This window comes from Musca autumnalis, unplaced genomic scaffold (assembly GCF_047663935.1).
Source record: "Musca autumnalis isolate F117 unplaced genomic scaffold, ASM4766393v1 scaffold_1, whole genome shotgun sequence".
In the NCBI taxonomy this organism is placed as follows: Eukaryota; Metazoa; Arthropoda; class Insecta; order Diptera; family Muscidae; genus Musca; species Musca autumnalis.
The window spans coordinates 57630892-57656514 of record NW_027411644.1 but is presented as its reverse complement, the minus strand read 5'-3'; the positions used below and the strand labels follow the sequence as shown (position 1 = coordinate 57656514).

General features: G+C 36.0%; 1 protein-coding gene across 3 annotated transcripts in view; it reads right to left on the bottom strand.

Moving 5' to 3' along the window:
- Positions 1-3074: 3074 nt before the first annotated feature.
- Positions 3075-25623, bottom strand: part of LOC141398150 (rho guanine nucleotide exchange factor 17) — a 443900-nt gene continuing 421351 nt past the window's right edge. Inside the window, exons 2-13 of one of the 3 annotated variants that reach the window (XM_073975393.1) lie at positions 24257-24650; positions 23872-24132; positions 23622-23812; positions 17604-17954; positions 17452-17546; positions 16847-17069; positions 16688-16779; positions 6724-7598; positions 6376-6527; positions 6103-6310; positions 5901-6022; positions 3075-4135 (exon numbers count right to left, since the gene is read on the bottom strand). In XM_073975393.1, coding sequence (XP_073831494.1) covers positions 3613-4135; positions 5901-6022; positions 6103-6310; positions 6376-6527; positions 6724-7598; positions 16688-16779; positions 16847-17069; positions 17452-17546; positions 17604-17954; positions 23622-23812; positions 23872-24132; positions 24257-24577 — 3414 coding nt within the window. In that variant the 5' untranslated portion in view covers positions 24578-24650 and the 3' untranslated portion in view covers positions 3075-3612. Of the gene's footprint in view, positions 4136-5900; positions 6023-6102; positions 6311-6375; positions 6528-6723; positions 7599-16687; positions 16780-16846; positions 17070-17451; positions 17547-17603; positions 17955-23621; positions 23813-23871; positions 24133-24256; positions 24931-25623 lie in introns of all 3 variants that reach the window. The other 2 variants (XM_073975390.1, XM_073975385.1) reach the window with 2 other exon arrangements.

The following is a 25623-nucleotide window of genomic DNA, read 5'->3' as shown; positions in this document are numbered from 1 at the left end:
ATCTGTGGTTTACTTTTTTCGGTCCGATTTTTGGTCCTGTGCCTGGATTCTTGTTTTATGAAAAATATTTTCTTTGTAAAATTTTTCATTTGAAATTTATTTCGTTTAAAAAAGTTTTCATCACAAATTTTCATAGAACAAGAATTGGGCCCCTGATCAAGGAACATTTAAAGCGCCGGTCCTCACATGTTTGTGCTGCGGTGAGTGTCATCACTAAATTTTATTGCTGTAATTAGCCCCACCAGACGGCGTTCCGATGCAGATCTCTGAACCTAAGGTTAAGTCAATAAATTAATATTACACTAAACTTTTGAGTAACGAAGTACTCTACCACGAAGAAGCGAAAGTTCAAATTAATTAGAGCCACTAGATGTCACACCATTTGCCACCTTGGCATTTGAAATATAACGTTGTTTCCCCAGAGAAACATAACCAATTTTCAGTAATGAAATCTATATAAGAAGAATCTGTTAAAAGGCAAACTACTTTATAGCCCGCTAAGGTCAGCTGCTCTTAAACAGAAGATAAGTTTATCGCCTATAATGATCACTGAACGCGACATCTGTTGGCCAGAAACTTTAAAGAAGTGGCATCTGCATTTCATTTACTCTCAATAGTGAAATCTGAGGTCCATGTATGACCTATGTTGGCCAGATTCTCTCGAGAAGTGACATCAGTATATCATATGCTCGATAAGAAAAACCCCGAAAGACAAGGCTACCTATAATAGGGAATTTTGAAGAGCATATTTGCTACAGAACTGATAATTGTGGGCCAGGTTATCCTAAACTGAAACAAGCCTCCATCCAATAGTGACTCGTGAAGGGCACCTCTCTATACTCTACAGTAATGACATCTATTCTGCCGAAGTGGCATCGCAAGTCATTTTCTTTTAATAGGGGCACATTTAGGTCACTTACTAAACAGAAGTGACATCTGTAGCCCAAAATTAGAAGACCCAATTAATAAGCCAGCTACTCTAAAACGGTGGACATGCAAGAGTACCCTATAGTGACCTCTAACGACCACCTCTCTAGAGTACCTGTAGAGCAGCTACTTTACAGAAGCGTCACCTATTGCAAATAGTCACAATTAAATGCCATTTATTTCACGGTAGTGACATCTGTAGGCTAGATAATCTGTGTATAAAAGAAACTAAAAAGATCTGGGCATCCTAAACAATGGTCTGTGTAGAACATATTGCACAGCTTCTCTACATTTTCTCTATAATACAGCCTTTAAGAACAGTTTACCTCTATGGAGGCCAACTATTCTACAGCAGTATCAGCTGTAGGCCAGCCACTCTCAAGTAGTGACATCTGTATATCAACTACTTTATCATGATCGCCTCCAAATGCCAGTCTACAATGGGAGCCTCTCAGGTCAGATACGCAATGGCAGAGAAACCAATAATGTTCTCCAGTAGTAGCATCTGTAGTGGGATTCTCTGACGCATTTTTTGGTTAACGACAAAAATCGGTAAAATTAAAACGCAAAATTATGAATGAAAAGTTTAAATAAAAGTTCACAACACTGTTGCTATCGGTAGAACTTTCCGACTACTTTTTATTGGTCATTAACTTATCGAATAATATCGTTAATTACTGATATTATAAGCATTTTAATTTTACCGATTTTTATCGGTAACCAAAAATGTGTTAGAGAAACCCACTACTGATGTTAATATAGTCTGCTGTACTGGCTTTAAATGATAGTTACTCTATAATAGTTAGTGCTGTTGGCCAACTACTTCGTATAAGCTGGCTGATGTCTACTGCGAAGAAACCTTTAATATTAATATTTTATGGCAAGCTAGTCTGTACCAGATAAGCCTAGAGTCCTGTAACCTTCTAATTGTGAACTTTGAAATGCAGGTAATTTGAAGCAGGAAATATACAAGCCAAATATTGTGTGTAGAGTCCTACTAGGAATGCTAATATACAACAGTGACCTCTGGAAGTCAGTTTCTTTGTAATACAATTTCTTAGACCTCATAGTCTACTGCATAGAGGATCTTTGCAAAACTATTTTAAACTGAAGATGACCTTTGTCATCCTTCACTTACGCTGCCATTATGTCTTCAAGTACTGTACTTTTGTGTGCGAGAATGTCCCATTTTATAAAAATGGAATCGCAGATATCTCTGGTTTTTGTAAGCGTAAGGTCAACATTTTCAAATACAGATGTATTTTTTGGTCGCTTTTCTACTGGTTTTTAATATTTTATTTTTCAATCCTAAGTATCTATTTTTTTAACTAAAGATTGTGTTGTCGCCATTCACCCAATTTCTTACAAGCATTTCCACAAAATAGTCACTTAATACTAAAAGAATCTACGGGAACTCAGGTTTTGACACCCTGTATCAAAATGTGACAGTGCATTGGTGAGAGTCTTTGCTAATCTGCTGTGTTTTCATTAAGTTATCTAGGTGGCGTTTCATATCAATCGTATACGGCTCCATTTTGTTTGAAAGAATTTTGTCCTGCATTTTTCCGCTTTAGAATTACCAAAAGAAGTTTTCATGCATTTATCGAATTTATGATCAACCGAAATAGAGCTAATACCAGTCAAAAGTCCGAACTGCTTTAAGTTGTACCAGCATCCACCAATGGCAAACCCAGTACAAGGGTGTGAACTTTTAGATCCTAGACGAAGTAGCGAAATCAATGTCTGAAATTTACAGTTTTGGGCCTTTAATACGGATGGGCAATTAGTAAGTCAGCCAAGAAATGTGCCAGATATACAAATGAAATTCTATGGTCCATTCTACAGGAAGATTTCATGAACGCGTTCATACGTTAAATGTAAAAAAATCCATAAATTTATAGCTGTCATTGAGTAATTAATTAATTATTTATGTCGCATCTTTTCTTTCTCCAAGGTTGTTAACACCAAATTTTGCGTAATATCCCCTAGTTTTAAGTATTTTTGTGAAATAACAAAAATAAAACTAAGAGAATTGAAATAAAACTTTTTACAAAATTTTTAAAAATAAACCAAAACACAGCAAAAAAATTTAAAAATTCTAAAAAAAAATATTTACAAAATTGTTGCCACGAAACATATTTTTCTCCTTTGGAAAACCCCCAACTTGGCTTGCCTTTCCCCATCTAAAAAACAAAATTCAAAATGCCTTTAACATACCTTAATATAAAGAAAGGCATAATGAAGAACAAAACCTTTTTTTACGTAAAAAAAAAAAACAGAATCGTCTAACTGAAATAATACCACATTTGTTTGTTTTTTGGCACATAAGTCGGTATTTCAGTTTGTTAGATAATGGATGAGGAAGGAAAGAAAGAAAAATCCCCCACATAGGGCTGGTGCTGCCTTTCAGAACCATCAACATCCAACAAGTAATCTCACTCTTCCCTCTCTCTCTTTTCACTTCTTTTCCCCATTTTTGTTTCCTCCCTCTTTTCCCTTCTTTACCCCATTTTTGTTTCCTTCTTCTTTTCTCTTTTTTTACGGCGTAATTGCTTTGCCGCTACCCATCATACACTGTGGCTAAAACGTTCGAAACTTTTTACCTAAAATCATATTCAGCTGATGCTAATTATTATTTTTCCAACGTTTGAGTAGTACGCGCCAGCGATTTTTACGCCTTCTGGCTCAAATTTGCCATATAAGTAAATGATTCGTGCTGTCTTCGCGTCCAGCAATTTCACTCAATGAATTCGCTCCAGAATTGCGGAAATCTTCGTAGCCATCACCACCGGAAATAATGAGAATATTGCCAGGTGTGTTGGTGGCAGAATTTGCAGAATTTTCACCTTTCGGTTTGGGTGATTTGGAACCAGCATTGGTATCATGTTCTTTGGTGGCGCCTCCTTCCGTACTTGATGCACCACTACCCGAGGCTCCAGTTGTCTCCACATAGGTGAGGAAACGTACATGTCCCGTATGACCATGCGGTATACCTGTGGGCACAACATTGGGTGCTCCCTTTTCGTAGCCCTGTGATGGTATTGTCAGCAGGACACCAGCACTGGTACCAATCCAAATAAGATCGCGACACGAAAGCAGAGATGTTACCCGCAAACATGCAGCCTTATGTTGCCGTATAATTTCATCACAATTGGAGAGCATTTTATTCACAGCCTGTGCCAAATTAACTTCGGTGATTAGTTGATGTCTGTAAAGAAAAACAAAAAGTATAGGTTAGGGCTGGCAAAACACGGATTTAAGGCAATAGTTAAATAAATATATATAAAGACGTGCTTCAGCTCGTCTATAAAGATGTGCTTCAGCTCGTCTATAAAGACGTGCTTCAGCTCGTCTATAAAGACGTGCTTCAGCTCCTCTATAAAGACGTGCTTCAGCTCCTCTATAAAGACGTGCTTCAGGTCGTCTATAAAGACGTGCTTCAACTCCTCTATAAAGACGTGCTTCTGTTCGTCTATCAAGACTTGCTTCTGCTCGTCTATAAAGACGTGCTTCTGCTCGTCTATCAAGACTTGCTTCTGCTCGTCTATAAAGACTTGCTTCTGCTCGTCTATAAAGACGTGCTTCAGCTCGTCTATAACGACGTGCTTCAGCTCGTCTATAACGACGTGCTTCAGCTCGTCTATAACGACGTGCTTCAGCTCGTCTATAAAGACGTGCTTTAGCTTGTCTATAAAGACGTGCTTCAGCCCGTCTATAAAGACGTGCTTCAGCTCGTCTATAAAGACGTGCTTCAGCTCCACTATAAAGACGTGCTTCAGCTCCACTATAAAGACGTGCTTCAGCTCGTCTATAAAGACGTGCTTCAGCTCGTCTATAAAGACGTGCTTCAGCTCTTCTATAAAGACGTGCTTTAGCTCGTCTATAAAGACGTGCTTCAGCTCTTCTATAAAGACGTGCTTCAGCTCGTCTATAAACACGTGCTTCAGCTCATCTAAAAAGACGTGCTTCAGCTCGTCTATAAAGTCGTGCTTCAGCTCGTCTATAAAGACGTGCTTCAGCTCATCTATAAAGACGTGCTTCAGCTCGTCTATAAAGACGTGCCTCCGCTCGTCTATAAAGACGTGCCTCCGCTCGTCTATAAAGACGTGCCTCAGCTCGTCTATAAAGACGTGCCTCAGCTCGTCTATAAAGACGTGCCTCAGCTCGTCTATAAAGACGTGCCTCAGCTCGTCTATAAAGACGTGCCTCAGCTCGTCTATAAAGACGTGCCTCAGCTCATCTATAAAGACGTGCCTCCGCTCGTCTATAAAGACGTGCCTCAGCTCGTCTATAAAGACGTGCCTCAGCTCGTCTATAAAGACGTGCCTCAGCTCGTCTATAAAGACGTGCCTCAGCTCATCTATAAAGACGTGTTTCAGCCCGTCTATAAAGACGTCCTAAAGCTCGTCTATAAAGACGTGCTTTATCTTGTCTAGAAAGGCGTGCTTCAACTCGTCTAGAAAGGCGTCTTCAACTCGTCCATAAAGACGTGCTTTAGGTCGTCTATAAATACGCGCTTCAACTCGTCTATAAAGACGTGCTTTAGGTCGTCTATAAAGACGTGCTTCAGCTCGTCCATAAAGACGTGGTTCAGCTCGTCTATAAAGACGTGCTTCAGCTCGTCTATAAAGACGTACTTCAACTCGTCTATAAAGACGTGCTTTAGCTCTTCTATAAAGACGTGTCTCCGCTCGTTATAGAAACGAGCTTAAGCTAGTCTATAGACGTACTTCGACAATCATCTAAGGACGTGCATCAGCACGCCCATAAAGACATGCTATGGTACATCTAAAAAGAAGTACTTCGACGCGACATAAAAATAAGTGTTTCGGGTTTTCTTTAAATATATAATTCAGGTTTGTCTTTAAATACGTGTTCCCGGTATGTCTATGCCATTTTTCCGGGTCGTCGTTAAAGACTCAGGTTCATCTATAAAGACGTGCTAACAAGGTTTTAAATGAGTGCATACTTACGTATTGGAATGGAAACATTTGATGTGCGCTGAATTCTGTATTGAAATCCAAACATAATTACTGGATACACACATATTTGTTATGGGTTTTGAATCCGATGAGATTTGTATTTGATTGACCACCTGAGGATGAAATATAAAAACACAATGGTTTAAATAGTATTCGCCAGCAATTTCTCCTATTTCGAAGTGTGGCAACTTACCGCCAAAGTTTCAATATCCAATACTTTGATGATACCCTGTATTGAACACCATAGCTTGCCATGGACATTAAGTAACTTCGTTACGGGACTGGTCACAGTGCCAATTGATAAACAATGTGAGGATGTTGTATTCCAGACAGATCCATCACGCAAATAAACGCATATATCGCCATTGGCCAAGGCCACAAATACACGATTGTCCAGGTACCTTGAGGAGAGAAAGGAACATACAATTTTTATTTTTTATAATTTTGATTTGAGGGTATGACTTACAAAATTGAATAGACCGCAGCATGATGTTCAATCTTGATGCGATTCTTTTTGATGCGTATATTATCGGTACTATTGTAGACATGTATGCAACCATCTTCGGTGCCAATCCACATGGTCGATTGATTGCCATCACTTTCGTCTGGGTTGGAGTCCTGAGAAATAAGGAATAAGTTTTGAGTTATGTAGCAAAAAATTAAAGATTAGACTTTATTTTAAAGTCATTTAGAGATAATTTCTTAATTGTCTTATGGTGCGTATACGTAGCGGCAACAATTATACGTCACCGCCTGCCAACAACCGCAAGCAAATATAATTTTCCACGTGTTATTTTTTCTTCTTTAAACTCACCTGATGTCCGTGATATAATGTACTGCTGCTACCAACAATTGCCGTCGAAGCTGTAGACGTTGAACCCGTTGTATGTGTTGAGGGTGCCGGACTGGGTACACGTTCACAAATACCGCTATTAACACCACCACCACTTGACGCCGTCACACCACTGGAGGCGGCCGCTGCAGCATTAGCTGCCTCAGCCTCTTCATCGCTGGAACTTAAATTTAAATCTAATTGAATATCACTACTATTGGCTCCGCCACCAGTGCTACCGCCGCCACCACTTGTAATTGATGCAGCTACTGAACTGCTGCTACCACCACCAGCAATACTATTCGATTGTGATTTGTCACGTTTCTTTTCCGGTGTACCAATCAGAGATGAAGGGTTGGAATAGTTGGGTGAAATACTCTTACGATAATCCAACAACTGTTGAGTATAACTGAGCGGGGGTAGGGAAGAACGTTGTTGTTGTTGTTGCTGGTGATGATGTTGCTGCGAGTGTTGTTGATGATGTGACTGATGATGATGATGCTGCTGCTGATGTTGTTGTGTTGAGTTGTTGTTGGTAGTAGCAGCTGATGACACTGAGTGTTCATCATTCGAGGAAGATGTGGATTTAATGGAAGAACTATGAGGACTATAAGCAGGTACAGAGGCAACACACAAAATGCGAGCATTACAAACACCATTACAACTGGTCACATTAGGTTCCGGATGTAGAGACATAATGCACACTTGACCCACATAACCATCACTGTTGCACACCCAAACATCACGTTTTTCACTCAGTGTGGCAGCGGCACAGGTGAATTGTAGACCAGCCCGCGTTTTGCGTATCGGTATTGAGGTTAAGAACTCCGGTATGGGATGACGTTCCAAAGTGGCGGCTAGAGAAGAAGGGAAAAAAAGTTTGTTATTCAAATGGGAATAGGTATTCTTGTAAGAGAAGATGAAAAGTGTAAGGGGTTTGACGCAAACTGTCAAATAGAAGAGGCCTTGGAGGCAGTTACTAAACCCATTTGCTTCTAAGGGCGATTTTGATCACCAGGGTCTATTTAATGCTTCTGAACTCTTCAAATTTATTACCGTTGTCTCTGAGGAAAGGAACTCTATGTTAGAGCTCTTCTATGCCCATCAACTTCCTCACAGAAGTTTACTGTACAGTGCAAACCTCTAACGCCATCTACCCTTATCTAGATACTGGGCCAAAGACATATAATATAAAAAGACGAGACATTTACATTGCTACTATACATGGGTAAATGGCGCTGGATTATGTTATGTTACAATATTGTGACATGAAATTATGTTATATTTGTTTCTGTTGCCGTTGTGTTCTGTTATACAGAAACACCCTCTCTGGTTTAATAGTAAAATTGAACTGTATTATGCATCTTGTCCAATCTTTACCATTTTATGTCTTTGACTGGGCAAAGATATATAATACAATAAGATGGGACATTTACATTGCTACTATACATCGGCAGATGGTGCTGGTGGTGGTCTAACATTAGTTATATTTAACATAGTTCACATTGGTGTAGGCTTTTGTTTCTGTTGTATTCTGTTAATAGTCTGTTATACAATAACGTCCTCTACGTCTTTAGTATTGGGTCAATGATATATACTAATATAAAAACATGGGTCATTTCCTTTGCTACTATACAGCGGCAGATGGCGCAGGGGGTCTAACATATTGTTATGTTAAAATATTGTGACATGAAATTATGTTATATTTAACATAGTTCACATTTGTGTAGTTGCCTTTGTAAGCAGCTCTTTCAGCCACCTACTTTCTAAGCCAATCTAGTCTACAGTACAAACCTTTGCAAGGCATATCTTCTGCTGTTTCACCAGATTTCGAGTAAAGCAGTCTATAGAAGTGTCTTCTGCAGCCCCCTTTTTCTATAATACCAGTACCTGAGACCATATGATCTATAGTAGAGACGTTATAACCGAGACCTTCAAGTTATACGAGTAATTTCTACAAAGTTCTAGAGCGACGCTGATCGATGCATCATATAGCTACTTTCGTGTAATGGTGTACCCCAGTATTGTGTTCCCAAGGATCAACACTTTGGTCAGTGGTGGTCGCTTAAAGGGAAGTGGCCAATTACTACAGCGGTGTCTAGTATGATCAGTTATTCCAAAACAGAGACTTCCTCATGCCAGTTACTTTCTTATTACTATCTCTAACGCCAGGTTAAAGGCCAGTTACTTTCTATTTGAGAACTCTAATGGCAGGGTTCTTATAACAAATTATCCTACAGACAAGTTACTGTATAAAAGAAACTGAAGCAATCCATATTTTAATAATTACAGTTTTAAGCCATCTACTTTTCAATAGTAATAGTTTTGTACCTTTGTCATTGTGATTTTGTAAATATTCGAATTTCCCATTGTGATTGACTCATTGAATCAAAGACATAAATACAACAAGATAAGACATTTTTTTGCTATCATTCTTCAGTGAATGGCTTTTAAATTTAACATAATGTTATATTACGATATGGTGATATAACATTTTTTTCTTTTATACATTTTTACGTATTTAACCGAATTTACCGATCCAATTGACATAGAATTATTGTTGAATAGATCCTTGAATTCATAAATTTCGTTTCTGATACCATTAGATGAAATGTTCCTCCTTGGTTGCGATTTTGAATTAACTGCAACCTGTTAAGGGTAATGTTTCTATACAAAGTTTCGTAAACATTTTTTTGTTGCATGCATTTTGTCTAGTCTTAGTTGTATTTATGTCTTTGATTGAATTTTAAAGTTAACTGATTAAATGCAACCATGTATATTATTTATTGTAGTACACTTGTAATACAACTAATTATTGTTAATAACTACTCAATTACACAACACTGTTCTAGACGTATTAGTCGCTTCTCAAAATTATTACCTAAGCAAAAGAAAATTCAATAAAGTCGCTCAGTTTGTGATCTACAATCTAACGCGTTACATAACCATCAGCTAAGATCACAAGGAGTGATCTCCATTCTAACATGTTATGTAACTTGTGTTTTCCTGTACAATCTACACCAGATGTTATAAGAGCTATTTTTGAGCAGTGGCCTCCGTAGGCGAAATACTCTATAAAATATGTCACAGTGATCGCTACAGGCCATATGCACGGCCATAGCTTATTTGCTCTACATATGCATAGTAACTATATATTTATAGCAGTGACACATACAGCCCAGCAAACCAAATGTCGGATGTCCGATATATCGGAAGCAAAATCGTTGAGATTTCGTATCGATTTCTATACGATTTTTCGTAGGGGAATTCGTTCAGATTTCGTCCCGATTTCGGAGAAAATGTCGGAAGTAAATTTCCCTTCGAATATGCTAATGTTTTTCTTCCGATTTCGTTACGAATTCGGATCGATATGTCGGAAACAAATTTCCCTTCGCACAACAACCACCTTTTGTATATATCGAACAAGCAACATTTTAGTTTGTTGTCGAAAAACAAAATGGTTGGTTATAAAATACGCATATACATTTTTTAAATATTTTAAGGGTTGTTTACACCATCTATCAATGTCGTATGAGATGTCAAATTTTCTACCTGCGAATGTTGTACATATAGTGTGACCACTATGAAAATTTTCATCTATCAAAATGATTTGGCAACTCATATGTAAATTTTTCATTTAGGGAGCGCTCTATTTGATACGGCATTCTTGTATGTAAACATGAATTTATCAGCTGTTTTCTGGCATTCTCAAAAAAAAAAAAAGAAAAACAAAATCTTTTAAAAAAGAAAATGGAAAGTTATGTATATTTAAATATTTAGAAAAGTAAACAAAGGGTGTTTATAATGTAATTTTCAGATCGATTGGTCGAAAGAAGCAGTCTTGGAAATGATTGCTTTGTGGCAAAAACATAAATGCATCTATAACCCCAAAAACCTATTCTACCACAACAAACATGCTAGATATTCGTTTTTTCAAAATAGTCTGGCTTAATCCCATTGTTGTTGTTTTAATATTTTAAAACAACTATTTTATTAGTGGAAAAGATTTGGCATTGTTCGCCAAGGATAGATATTCATTTTCCTTCAACCAAAATTAAAATTTGCGCAAATTTGCAACTCAACAATAAATGTAAACAATGACAAAAACAGCTGTTTTTATATTTATAGGTTGTGTCATACGAAAATAACACTTGTAGGTATGAACGCACAAATTGAAAGTTGTATGGATGACGTCAATTTTGACAAACATAGAGAATGTCGTATGGGTGAAAGAAATGACAGCTCATATGACATTGATAGATGGTGTAAACAGCCCTTTAAATATAAATGCAACATATAATAATTGAAGCTAGTGCTGATAGACTCAACCTATTCGTACACAAAGTTTGCATTGTTCTACTATAACTACAAAATGATAACAACAGTGAAAATCATTAGATATCTTTGAAATTATAATCTTCCAATAAAAAACATAACAAAGAAAATTTATCAATAAAAAAAGAGGCATTAGAGAACATTTTTTTCCTTCGATAATCATACGAAATTATTCCAAAATCGTTCAGAAATCTTTACGAAAGTTCGGAAGGTACGTCAGATTTTCATACGACATTATTCAGAAATCGTTCAGAAATCTGTACGAAAATTCGGAGGAAAAAATTCGAATTCCGAATTTCCCAAGGATTTTCTTCCGATTTCGTTGCGAATTCTGATCGAAATCGATCCGATTTCGCTCCGACATTTCGTTTCGAAATTATGTCAACCACACCATACAACTTTCGTTAAGATATCGTTACGATTTCGGATCAGATATCGGACGTAACGTCCGAATTTTGTTCCGATTTCGTTACGATATCGGTACGATTGGTTTGCTGGGAGATCACATACAGCAAAAACTTTTGAGCACTCTAGATATCATCTAATCAAAGACATACAATGGTAAAGATTGGACATCATGCATAATGTAAATTTTAAATTCAAGTATAGAGGACGTATACAAATGTGAACTATGTTAAATATAACACAATTTCCTGTCACAATATTGTAACATAACATTATGTTAGACCCCCGGCGCCATCTGCAGATGTATAATAAAATTGGAAATGTACTATCTTGTTATATTATATGTTTTTGATCTAATCTATATTAGTGACCTCTACCCGTCAAGTATTATAAAACCAAAGATGTATAACATAACAAGATAAGACATTTCCATTGCTACTATACATCGCCAGATGGTGCAGGTGGTCTAACATAATGCGAAGTTATAATATTGTGACATGAATTATGTTATATTTAACATAGTTCACATTGGTGAACGCTTTTGTTTCTGTTAATTGTATGTTATACATAAACGCCCTCTATGCTTGAATATGAAAATTTAAAAAAATTTGCATGATGTCCAATCTTTAAGATTGTATGTCTTTGATAAAACCAAAGATGTATAATATTATAAGATGAGACATTTCAATTGCTACTATACATCGGCAGATGGCGCTGGTGGTCTAACATAATGTGATGTTACAATATGGTGACATGAATTATGTTATATTTAACATAGTTCACATTGGTGTATGCTTTTGTTTCTGTTAATTGTCTGTTATACATAAACGACCTCTATGCTTGAATATGAAAATTTAAAAAATTTTGCATGATGTCCAATCTTTACCATTGTATGTCTTTGATAAAACCAAAGACATACAATATTACAAAATGGGACATTTCCATTGCTACTATAAATCGGTAGATGGTGCTAGTGGTCTAACATAATGTGATGTTACGATATTGTGACATGAATTCTGTTATATTTAACATAGTTCACATTGGTGTACGCTTTTGTTCCTGTTAATTGTCTGTTATAGATAACGCACTCTATGCTTGAATATTTAAATTGAACTCCATTGTGTATGATGTCCAATCTTTACCAATTTATGTCTTTGTAAAACAATTTCTGAATGTCTCCTGAACTCTACAGACCACATAGCGCGCTGAGTCTATAACAGTGATCCCTACATGTCGAGTACTATATAAAGGCGACCTCTACATACCATGTTAAGTCAGCACAAAGATATACAATATTACAAGATGGGACATTTCCATTGCTACTATACATCGGCAGATGGCGCCGGTGGTCTAACATAATGTGATGTTACGATATTGTGACATGAATTATGTTATATTTAACATAGTTCACATTGGTGTAACCTTTTGTTTCTGTTAATTGTCTGTTATACATAAACGCACTCTATGCTTGAATATTTAAATTGAACTCCATTGTGAATGATGTCCTATCTTTACCACTTTATGTCTTTGGTCAGCAGAGCCCCTGCGACTCTTAATTTAGAGCAATGATATCTATATGGATATAGCAATAGCCTCTGACATGTACCAAAGACATACAATGGTAAAGATTGGACATCATGCACAATGGAGTTAAATTTTAATATTCAAGCATAGAGGACGCTATTGTATAACAGACTATTAACAGAATACAACAGAAACAAAAGCCTACACCAATATGAACTATGTTAAATATAACATAATTCCATGTCACAATATTGTAACATCACATTATGTTAGACCACCAGCGCCATCTGTCGATGTATAGTAGCAATGGAAATGTCCCATCTTATTGTATTACAGTCGAAATCGCTTATAACGACGTCGTTTATAACGTCATATCGCTTATAACGACGAAATCCAAAAGTCCCGAATTTCTGCCCTTTATATTCCACACAAATAAATATCGCTTATAACGTCATCGCTTATAGCGTCATATCGGTTGTAACGTCGGATTTTTGTGAAATATTTGAATTTTGCTATCGGTTATAACGTCGAACCATACGAGGTAGAAATATTTTTCTCAATATTTTGTTGTATGTTTTTAAGTGTGTTGGATGCAGTGTTATTGTTGGATGATGAAGCCTTGAAAAATTTAGCGTGTTCTGTCATCGCTAAAGGGCTGTTTACACCATCTATCAATGTCATATGAGCTGTCATTTCTTTCACCCATTCGACATTCTCTATGTTTGTCAAAATTGACGTCATCCATACAACTTTCAATTTGTGCGTTCATACCTACAAGTGTTATTTTCGTATGACATAACCTATAAATATAAAAACAGCTGTTTTTGTCATTGTTTACATTTATTGTTGAGTTGCAAATTTGCGCAAATTTTAATTTTGGTTGAAGGAAAATGAATATCTAGCATGTTTGTTGTGGTAGAATAGGTTTTTGGGGTTATAGAGGCATTTATGTTTTTGCCACAAAGCAATTTCCAAGACTGCTTCTTTCGACCAATCGATCTGAAAATTACATTATAAACACCCTTTGTTTACTTTTCTAAATATTTAAATATACATAACTTTCCATTTTCTTTTTTAAAAGATTTTGTTTTTCTTTTTTTTTTTTGAGAATGCCAGAAAACAGCTGATAAATTTATGTTTACATACAAGAATGCCGTATCAAATAGAGCGCTCCCTAAATGAAAAATTTACATATGAGTTGCCAAATCATTTTGATAGATGAAAATTTTCATAGTGGTCACACTATGTGTACAACATTCGCAGGTAGAAAATTTGACATCTCATACGACATTGATAGATGGTGTAAACAACCCTTAACTGTTTTCATTATGCGGGATTAATGGTCCGTTGAACGATTCTGAAGACATTTGTCTCTATTCTCATTTTTCCCAACATGTAGAAGATATTGATGAATTAGTTGCCATCGATGTCATGTATAATAACGACGACATAATATTGAAAGTTTTAGATGAGAGCAATTCTAATGAAGAAATTGAGGATACTGCAGAACCAGAATTTCAATTACCGCCAGTGTCAGAGGCATTCCTAACAGTAGAAACTCTTTAAAAATCTATTTACTCGGAAGATGTTACAACAAAGAATGTGTTTTGAAAACCCTTTCAAAACTCAGATCTGAGTTAAATTTAATATTATGAATATGAAAGCCAAAACTAAAATAACAGACTATTTTAATTAAAACCATATCCTATATCTGCTAAAAACTGAATTGAATGTCCTTATATTTTTTTATTTTGGTTTTAAGTCTTTTATACGTATATTGAATAAAAAAGTACAAAAATTTAATTGAATTTATTGATTTACTCAATAAAACAACGTATTTATACCCCAAAGACACTATACATAATATAATTTGATCTCTTTTATTAATATCATTTATAACGACTATCGCTTATAGCGTCCGAGTTCGGTCGGTCCCTTGACCGACGTTATAAGCGATTTCGACTGTATATATCTTTGCATGTACAGACCACTAATTTTAAGTAGCGACCTCTATAAACGGAGTACTATATATAGCGACCTCTGAAGATCATATGAACTTAGCAGATTACATACTTACTTTAGTCGATTCTGAAACTAGCTGCGATCAAGTAGAGGTGTGTAGACATGCACTCTGTACAAGTGATTTAGTGGACTTAGATAAGATAAATAAATTATTTTGCAACCGTGAGCTCTAAAGAATGGATGCACGAGAGATCGCCCATGGGCGACCTGTAAACGTTTTTCTCTCCACTTACACAATTAAACTAATTGATAAAGCATGCACTCATACAATGACATGCCCAAGTATGCAATAGAAACATATTGTGGGCATCCCTGATCTAAAGGGCACATAATATGAGTCAGTGACCTCTAACGGTCAGTTTGTTTAAAGTAGGATATCTGAGGTCAACTACTCTAAATTTATTTATGGAACATATAAGTAGCCAAACAATCACAAATGCAAATTTATATGTTCCCGTAAAATGACCCCTATAAGGCAGATATTCCATAAAAGTTACGTATGTTCAGAAGTGGCTTCCGAAGCCAGGTGCACCATAGTAGATATGTATGAGTACAGGTACTCTGTATATGTCATTTAAAATGTGTTTCCAATTATATTAACCAAAGATCAGCTATAGAAATTAATGAACTTAAAAGATAAGTTAAGTGAAATGTTTTGAAAGTTATAATAAAGTTCAGAGTGCAGGGAGAGTTTCATATTGGTATACGGTTCTGTACTAGCATCCTTCAAAGGCCAGTAAGACTGTGGTAGTGGTCTTTAAATCGATTAATTATACAGTCTTTTCCTTTTGATCAATGTAAATCGCAGTGAATAAATTACCTAAACTCTAATCCACAACATTGCCTGTAGGAAGCCTGGAATCAAATGTCGAAATGTCACCACTTTGTCTACTATTATGGAGATATTGTCAACATTTTGTCTACAGGTTGTCAACAATCGTTATTTTACTTTATTTCCTTGAATAAAATATATAATTTAACTGTTTGAACTGTTCATTGTTTTATAGAACTGAATTTCAGATGTCAATTCCATTACTTATAAGTCAAATAAATCCTCGTCATGGATTCTTTGGACGTAAAGCTATGGAATCAACAACTAAAATCCACTGGATTTCGTTAATATAAACGTACTATTATGCATTTGGCTTTTGAATCAACTCAAAGCTCCAAATATACCAAAAATCTAATAGTAAAACTCTGGTACCAATGTCTCCATATGGTCCTACATGAACTATTGACTCACTGCATGCAATGTCTCTATTGACTCACTATCTCTAATGTCTATACTGACTTACTACCTCCAATATCAACATGCGGTTCCTCAGCAACTACTGACTTACTACTGACATACTAGTCCCAATGACTTTCGAATGACACGTTCATACAAAATGTCTATAGGAAATAATATGAGTTGTCTACACTTTGTCGGTAGTACTGTTTACAATGTCAGTAGTAAGTCAGTATAAGTTCACTATTGACATTTCCTACAGGGTGGTTTTACAAATTGCCTGTTCCAGAACTGCACGAATCAACTATTTTTTACTATTTGTTCGATAGCATAAAGGAAAAATGGTTATAGTAGTAAAAAATGCAGATTTTGCAGGTTCTAGAGCAGAGCATATATCTTATCAAGTTTCCATTTTGAATTTCTTAAACTTACCTAATTTTTGTTTGGCTTCATTGAATGTCTCCTCCCATTGTGTTCTCTTTTCAGACTTACTAAAGACTATGGATAACTTTTGAGTACCATTTCTGTAAGGGAAAAATCAAAGAAAAATGTTTTACGAGAATAAGAAATAAATGGCAGTGCAGAACTCACGGTGAATTAACCGCTAATTCGAGCATATTCAGTTGAGCATCATTTGTCTGTCTCTCTGATAATTGTCGCTGGGCATCACGATGTAATTCCCGTATTACATCTTCCAAATACTGATGGGGCATTTTGAGAGAAGATGTAATTTCACTGATTTGTTGTAATTTATTGCAGTCTTCTGCGAGATTTTCGATTTCAGTCATTATACGTTTGATGTTTTCGTCTTTTGCTGGAAATGAAAAAACAAAATAAAGAATTTCATTATAGACCTCTTAGAAAATATAGGACAATTGGGCGTATAAGTTGTGTCAGCACTTATACGCCATAATAAAGCCTAACAAATATTTAGATTTATAAAATCTAATGGATTTCAAATGTCAATTCCATAGCGGATAAGTCAAATAAAACCCCCTGGATTTATGACGAGGATTTATTTGATGGAATTGACATTTGAAATCTAGTGGATTTCCAAATCTAGTTTTATTTTATTAAAATTCCGAAGAAACGTTTTGCTAATAGAAACCCATAGGGTGGTATAAGTGCTGACAACACTTATACGCCATATGATTTGCTTTTAACTTTTAAATACTTTTTCATTTCGTGTTACTTACTCTTAACAATTTCCAAACAATCCAACGAGATCTTGGTTAAAAATTTATATTTATTTGTATCCAGCGTGGAGGCCACTGTACCCGGACATGTTGTTCTATAATAATGTAAAAATTATTATTTTATAACATTTAAAATTGTGTATTTAACTTACGTATTCGGTTTTCGTATGGTACCACTTCGTTTTTTAATACTCGTCAATACCAACAAATCGTTGAATAAAAAGAAACCCCGTTCCTTGCGTGCCCCCTGGCCCGAAGGCATTGTTACCAAATCGAAAAGTAAAAATTGTCGATCCGGTGCAATGAGATCTGTTATGCCTTCGATAACACCTTCCAGTTCACGTAGCGTTGCTTCGCGTTGACCATTTTCAAGAATTTCACGCTCCTTGCAATTGATATGCACCAGTATATCGTGTACCAATTTCAGGACATCCTGTAGATGTTTTTGATCTGGATGATCGTGATCGGTGTGCTTGATAAGTCTTTGGAACAGTAATTCATAGCTAGAATAAACAAGAGGAGAGGAATGGGGGAAATTAAAAAATAAATAGATGTTTGACAATATTTTCGTTGAAATGTAAAATATTTTGGGTATTTTTATTCAGGTATACTAGCGAACATTAATCTTCAAAAATGGATTTATTTATGCAGTTAACAGTCGTGCTGCTCTGATAGATAGGTATTTGAACCACCGTGTAACTTATTCAGTTCCAGACCTTAGCAATCAACCCTGCGACATAATCTAAAAATGACAGGTCTTAGAATAAGAGGGTTTCCTATAAGTAACGGCACCAATTATGCACCTTCATGTTACGCTTTCTTTATGCTATAAACATTTTTTTCGGGGACCAACAAACTGGGATTGTTAGAAAATACTTTCTTCATTGTCCCTCAAATCGCGAAATGTGTTTTAAAGAATGTTTTTAGAAAGGCAAGTAATAATATAGACTGACTAGGCTCTATAGCAGGGACCAGATATTATACAAAAGGCAGACGTTAAACAAATGCGACATTTGAAAGCCATCTTCTGTAAGTCCAAAGAAAGATATATAATATAACAAGATGAGACATAAACCTTGCTAATATACACCGGCAGATGGCGCTGTTTATGTTAAGTTACAATATTGTGACATGAAAATATGTTATATTTGTTTTTGTTGCCATTGTGTTCTGTTAATCGTCTGCTATACACAAACACCCTCTATGGCTTAATAGTATAATTTTCAAATACATATAATATTATACAAAGACATACAATCTTAAAGATTGGACATCATGCAAAATTTTTTAAATTTTCATATTCAAGCATAGAGGGCGTTTATGTATAACATACAATTAACAGAAACAAAAGCGTACACCAATGTGAACTATGTTAAATATAACATAATTCGTGTCACAATATTGTAACTTCGCATTATGTTAGACCACCAGCACCATCTGCCGATGTATAGTAGCAATGGAAATGTCTTATCTTGTTAAGTTATACATCTTTGTATTATATGAGACATTTACATTGCTACTATACATCGGCAGATGGCGCTGGTGATCTAACATAATATGATGTTACAATATTGTGACATGGAATTATGTTATATTTAACATAGTTCACATTGGTGTTATGTTATATTTAACATAGTTCACATTGGTGTTTCTGTTGTATTCTGTTAATTGTCTGTTATACATAAACGCCTTCTATGCTTGAATATTCAAATTTGACTCTATTGTGCATGATGTCCAATCTTTACCATTGTACGTCTTTGCCATTTTATAACAAGATGGGACATTTTCATTGCTACTATACATCGGCAGATGGGACTGGCGATCTAACATAGTGTTATGTGACAATATTGTGACATGAAATTATGTTATATTTAACATGGTTCACATTTGTGTACGCTTTTGTTTCATTGGTGCTCTGTAAATTGTCTACTATATATAAACGCCATATATGCTTGAATATTAAAATTTATCTGCATTATGTCCAAATCTTTACTATTTTATGTCTTTGGTACCATGCTGGCCTCCAAATGGTAGATTTTTCTAACATATCACCTACAATAGGTGCCACTTAAGTAAAGTGAGTAAACTTGTCCTGAGAAATTTTAAGTCGTGACCTTTGAAAGCCGGTTAATCTACAGCAAGAAATCAGGAGACCAGTTACCACACTAGAGCAGTGCTCTCTGTAAATCAGTTTATCGGCAATATAACCTATGAGGCTTATACTATATGACAGAAATTTTCATAAGCTCTAGAGTGTATATTGTGGCTCCCACTGAAAAATACTGTATAACAATGACATTTGCAGATAATTTATCCTAAAGTAGTAATCTGCAAGGTCAGATAAACTACAGTAGTGTGTTATACAGGTAAGTGACTCTACAAAGACCTAAAGTGGCTACCCACCACTTTAGAGCAGCGACATCTACCGACCAGATACTGTACATCAATGATCTCTTCAGACCAGATTTCCATTATAGAACCTCTGAAACCACCTACTGAATATCAGAGACCTAAACAGGTTAGATAACGTACAGTCACGGCTAACACGGGCCAGTTATTTTAAAATAGAGGTCTACATGAGCAATGACATCTACATGCCAGCTGCTATCCACCAGTGACATCTATAGGCAAATTTCTCTCTAATATTTAGGCCACTTACTCTACAGTAGAGACCTCTACTGGTCGCATACTCCTTAATTGCGACTCAGACCTTACAGCAATGCATATAGCACAGACTTCTGTGGGCCGCATTACTGCAATGGTAATATGTAAAGTCACAGAAACTTTATGACAATGAACTGTGGAGGCCACATATCCTGCATTCATAATATAATAAGACGGGACATTTCCATTGCTACTATACATCGGCAAATGGCGCTGGTGGTCTAACATAATGTGATGTTACAATATTGTGACATGGAATTATGTTATATTTAACCAAAGACATACAATGGTAAAGATTGGACATCATTCACAATGGAGTTCAATTTAAATACTCAAGCATAGAGTGCGTTGATGTATAACAGACAATTAACAGAAACAAAAGCGTACACCACTGTGAACTATGTTAAATATAACATAATTCATGTCACCATATTGTAACATCACATTATGTTAGACCACCACTACCATCTGCCGATGTATAGTAGCAATGGAAATGTCCCATCTTGTAATAATTTATATCTTTGATTTAACTTAGTTCACATTGGTGTACGCTTTTGTTTCTGTTGTGTTATACTAATTGTCTGTTATACATAAACACCCTCTATGCTTGAATATTAAAATTTAACTCCATTGTGCATGATGTCCAATCTTTATCATTGTATGTCTTTGCTGCATAAAACCTTCTCATGTTATACACCGTAAAGTCGTGTTTTACATGGATCCAAAGACATAAAATGGTAAAGATTGGACATAGTGCATAATGCAGTTCAATTTTACTATTAAACCATAGAGGGTGTTTGTGTATAACAGACAACTAACAGAACACGACGGCAACAAAAACAAGTATAACATAAATTCATGTCACCATATTGTAAATTAACATTTCCCATCTTGTTATATTATATATCTTTGATGGATCAGCTATTCTAATATAGAGGTCTATATGAGAACTTACTTCAGAGCAGTGACATCTACATCCCAGCTACTATCCACCAGTGAGCCCTATAAACAAATTTCTGTGTAATAACGAAAACTTAGGCAATATACTCTACAGCAGATACCTCTACAGGCCATATACTCTTTAATAGGGACCACATCAGACCAAAGACTTTACAACAATGCCTTACTGCAGTGGTAATTTGTAAAGTCAAAAAAAATACAGCCCTGGCTTTTGTTTGCCAGTGACTTTAAAGTAGAGGTATATGTGGCCGCAATGAACAGTTTTTATACCCTTAGCCTTTAGGGTAGAAAGGGTATTTGTATACACTTTGATACGACCAAAAATGTGCCTCATCCAAATAACGGTTTTAGACCCCAAGTATGTTTGGACGAAATTCGTTTCAGACAATTTGGAGTCGATTTAGCCATGTCCGTCCGTCTGTCTGGCTGGTTTGCACGATAACTCTCGTACGGATCAATCGATTCGAAACAAATTTTGGGTATCGTAATATTTTGTCCAAACTTAGTTTAAGTTCGAAGATGGGCCATATCGATCCACTCCTTCGGGTACCTCCCTAACAAAAGTTCAAAATTTATCTGTAAAATGGTGTGAACGATAACTCTCGAAGGGAACAGTCGATTTGGTCCAAACTTTGCACATCGTATTATTCCTTCCAGTTATATATATCAGGTTCGAATAGGGACTTTCTCGGTCCACTCCTTTGGGTACCTACCACACAAAATTCAGAAAAAGTGCAGTTCAAGAGCTCCTCTCGTATCGTTTTGAAATTTTTGCAGAAGCTTGTCCTTGCGCCTCCCTTCACGACGGTACAATTTTTTTCTTGCTCAAGTCCATACTTCCTCAGATATTGGCCTAAAAGCTTCATGAAACTCTGACGTCTCCAACCAAAATGGCAAATCCGCTAGATAATTCTCGCATGGAGTTTCTGATTGGTGCAGACTTTGCACAACGTATTATGTCATCAAGTCATGTATCACATTGAAATGTGGACTATATCGGTCCACTCCTTCGGCTACCTCCCACACAAAATTCGCAAAAAGTGACGTTTAAGAGCTCCTCTCACATCGTCTTGTAATTTTTTGTCAGCAGGTTGTCCTGGCAGCCCCCTTTACAACGGTACAATTTTTTTCGGGGGCAAGTCCACACTTCCTGATATAATGGCCTAACAGCTCCAAGAAACCTGACGGCCCCAACTAAAATGGTAAATCCGCAAAATAACTCTCGTAGGGAGTTTCTGATTGGTCCAAGCTTTGCACATCGTATTGTTTCATTCAGTCATGTATTATTGTGGAACATGGACTATATCGGTCCACTCCTTCTGGTACCTCCCCCATAAAAGCTCAAAAGTCCTCTGTAAAATGATGTGAACGATAACTCACGAAGGGAGCAATCGATTTGGTAAGAACTTTGCATATCGTATTATTCCTTCCAGATATAGATCGGGTTCAAATACCACTCTTTCGGGTACCTCCCACACAAAATTCGTAGAAAGAGAAGTTTGGGATCTCCTCTCGGATTGTATTGAACATTTTTCAGTAGGTTGTCTTAGCTGCCCCCTTTACCACGGTATTTTTTTCCGGAGTAGGTCCATACTTCCTGAGATAATTGCTTCAAAGCTCAAAAAACCCTGCCGGCAAGGGATAATGTGCAAGATAACTCTCAAACATCTTCAAAACTTTCTTCCAAACTTAGTTTAACGTAATTTAATTTTTTTTGAGTTCACTATGAATTAGAAGTTTGCTTATTAAAAATGTTTGTATGTCAATGACCCCACATTATTGTACCTACAGAGGCTCAGGGTATATCTCCGTCAGCACAGCTGACTGATACTTTCTTACTTGCTTTTTTTATATATATTAGGACCTCCAAGCCCAGAAGCTCTATGACACTGACATCTACAGTCCACATATCAAAATTGTAACTATACTATTGTATGTATTTGGTTCGAACTTACTTAATTTGACCTTTTCAGAAATATTTTTCTGGGACTTGCAGACCATCAATACATGTTTCGGATTTTTTGGTTGAGGGGAAAAACTTAAACAGTTAGTCAGAGTCGGTTGATTCTAGATGCCAACCACTCTGTTAATAGAACGGAATACCATAAGGAAGAATAAACACGTCAAAAAATTCTATAGACGACCTCAAGCATTATCCAACCAGACCATGTTGTCGTATACGTTGTGATGATAATTATACGCCACATTTTCCATATAAGACTATGTGAAGTTTATACTGACGTTTTGATGAGAGTATGTTCGAGAGTGGTTTTATGACCACAAGAGAAGACTATTTACTCTAAGGCAGTGGTCTCGAAAGGTCAAGCACTTCCTCTGTAATGAAATAATGTCGAACTTCATTGTTCAAGACCACGGTCGTATACGTTGCGACAACAATTATACGTCACATTTTCCTTACACATTTTCCTTACAGGTTTACACGGACAGGGTTTAAATTTGTTTATTAATATATTAAGGGACTAGCCGATCAAAAATTCTCGTTTTGGATTTAAAGATTAGTTTTGTTTGTGGATGAACAAACTTACTTTGGAAACTTCTGCACCGGCTTTATCAACAAATAGTCCAATGTCAGCTTGCCCTTATGCTCGCGAGCTGTTGTCTCCAGGAATTTAGCAAATGCAGGTCGTTGATGTTTTGTTGTACGTATGGCATTTTTGGCACGACTACAATTATTCACAAATGAGGTATAAACCTCAAGGACTTCCAGTTTGGAAAACTACAAAAAAAAATATTTGTTAATGTTAGATCCATTTACAAAGCGAGAAGCATAATTACCGTTTCCATAAAAGCATCTCCAACTTTCTGTTGAGTATCCCAATTGTCCAAACGGTTGCGTAATTCAGCCAAAAATTTCTCATGTATCTCCAGGATGTCAGGAACCATAAAGAATATTTCATCCACGGTGCGGGCCTCAATGACGCCAGCATGTTCAGGAGACTTCAATGCCTTCAGGTAACGATTAACCATAGTTTGCAGGGATTCAACATAGGATTGTTCATTGCGAAAGATTTCATGGACAATGTGTGTGCGGGTGTCCTGTAAGAGAGAAAATAAAAAGTAAACTTGTCATCATAGGCGAGAACATAAACAAATCTAAAAAGAAACTAAAAACAAACAAATAACCCGCCCCAAAACACTCCTGTATGTTCGTTCAACTTACACCTTCATATCCCCCTATTTGCCATTTGCCATTGCCATCCATTTGTATTCGACGTTCGGAATCATCTTCTGAATCGGAACATGTTATCGATGTCATTTTCTTTAAACGTTCACATTTTTCATTTTGATATGCTGCCGCTGTCCCACCACCGACGCCGACGCCCTTTGTAAATTTATTGGCCACAGTGGTTATGGCTTGATTAGCTATCACTGACATGGATTGTGAGACACTGGATGAACTGGATGATGAGTTAATGGGTGCTGTGGTGGTCTGTTGCAAATCGTGCAAACTTAAACGTAAATTTTCACGATTGTGTGTCATATTTGTTGTATGTTTGGTTTGTCTGGTTATTGTTATTGTTGATGTTTTAATTGTTGCTGTTATTGTTGCAAGGCTTTTGGCAAATAATTTTGAAAATGACAAAAATCAAAAACAATTTTTTCTGTTGGTAATTTTGTTGTTTGGTTTGGTTTAGGGATATTTTTAGGGGGAGTTTTGTTTAGTTTTTTTGCTTTTAAAGGTTTTTTATCTTTTTTAGTTTTGTGGTGATCTGATCGAATTATTTAATAATTTGTTGCACTTTTTTGTTGTTATTTTTTTAAATATTAATTTTTGTTTAATTTTTTATTTTTTTGTTTATAAATAAATTAACAGCATTGTTTCTTTGATGAGCTCTGTGATTAAAGCGATACAAAACGAATTGTTTGATAAATGTGATTTTGGTTTTATGTGGTAGTAGTTGTGGTATATTGGAGGTGTCTGTCTTCCGGTCCTAGTTATTATTAATTTCACTCTTTTATCTTACTACGGACAATACTGGCGTATACATATTGACAGTACTTATACGTTAGGTGGGAAAGTTACAAGAATTTGTATTGTTATAAACGAAGGACAAATGAAGAAAGTTGTGGAGAACAAGATTTAGTTGGAAATTGAAATTTTATTATTGTATACTACACAACGGTACAATGAAGGACAGAAATACGGATATAGATAAACAACAATTACAAGGATCAAAGGATATGTTAAAAACAATTTACAATATTTAGTAAAGTTGAACTGATAAGAAAATTAATGTTTAAATAATACAATATTCTTCTAATTTATTTATGAGCCTCTGATTATTTGGTTATAAAACCTAATATAATCGGATACATTTTTAGCGGAATATTGAAATCACAAGAAGAGGACAGGTGTTGTAAATTCCCAGGGCCATATCAAAGAGTGTGGTTATTGCTATTATGTCATAGCAGCTTCCGCTGTCTCTATAATTGAAGAATATGAAATTTACTTCTCCACTTTATGTCAACTACTTTACAGCAGCAACCTCGCCAGGCAGATCAATAACACGTCGCCGGATTCTACGT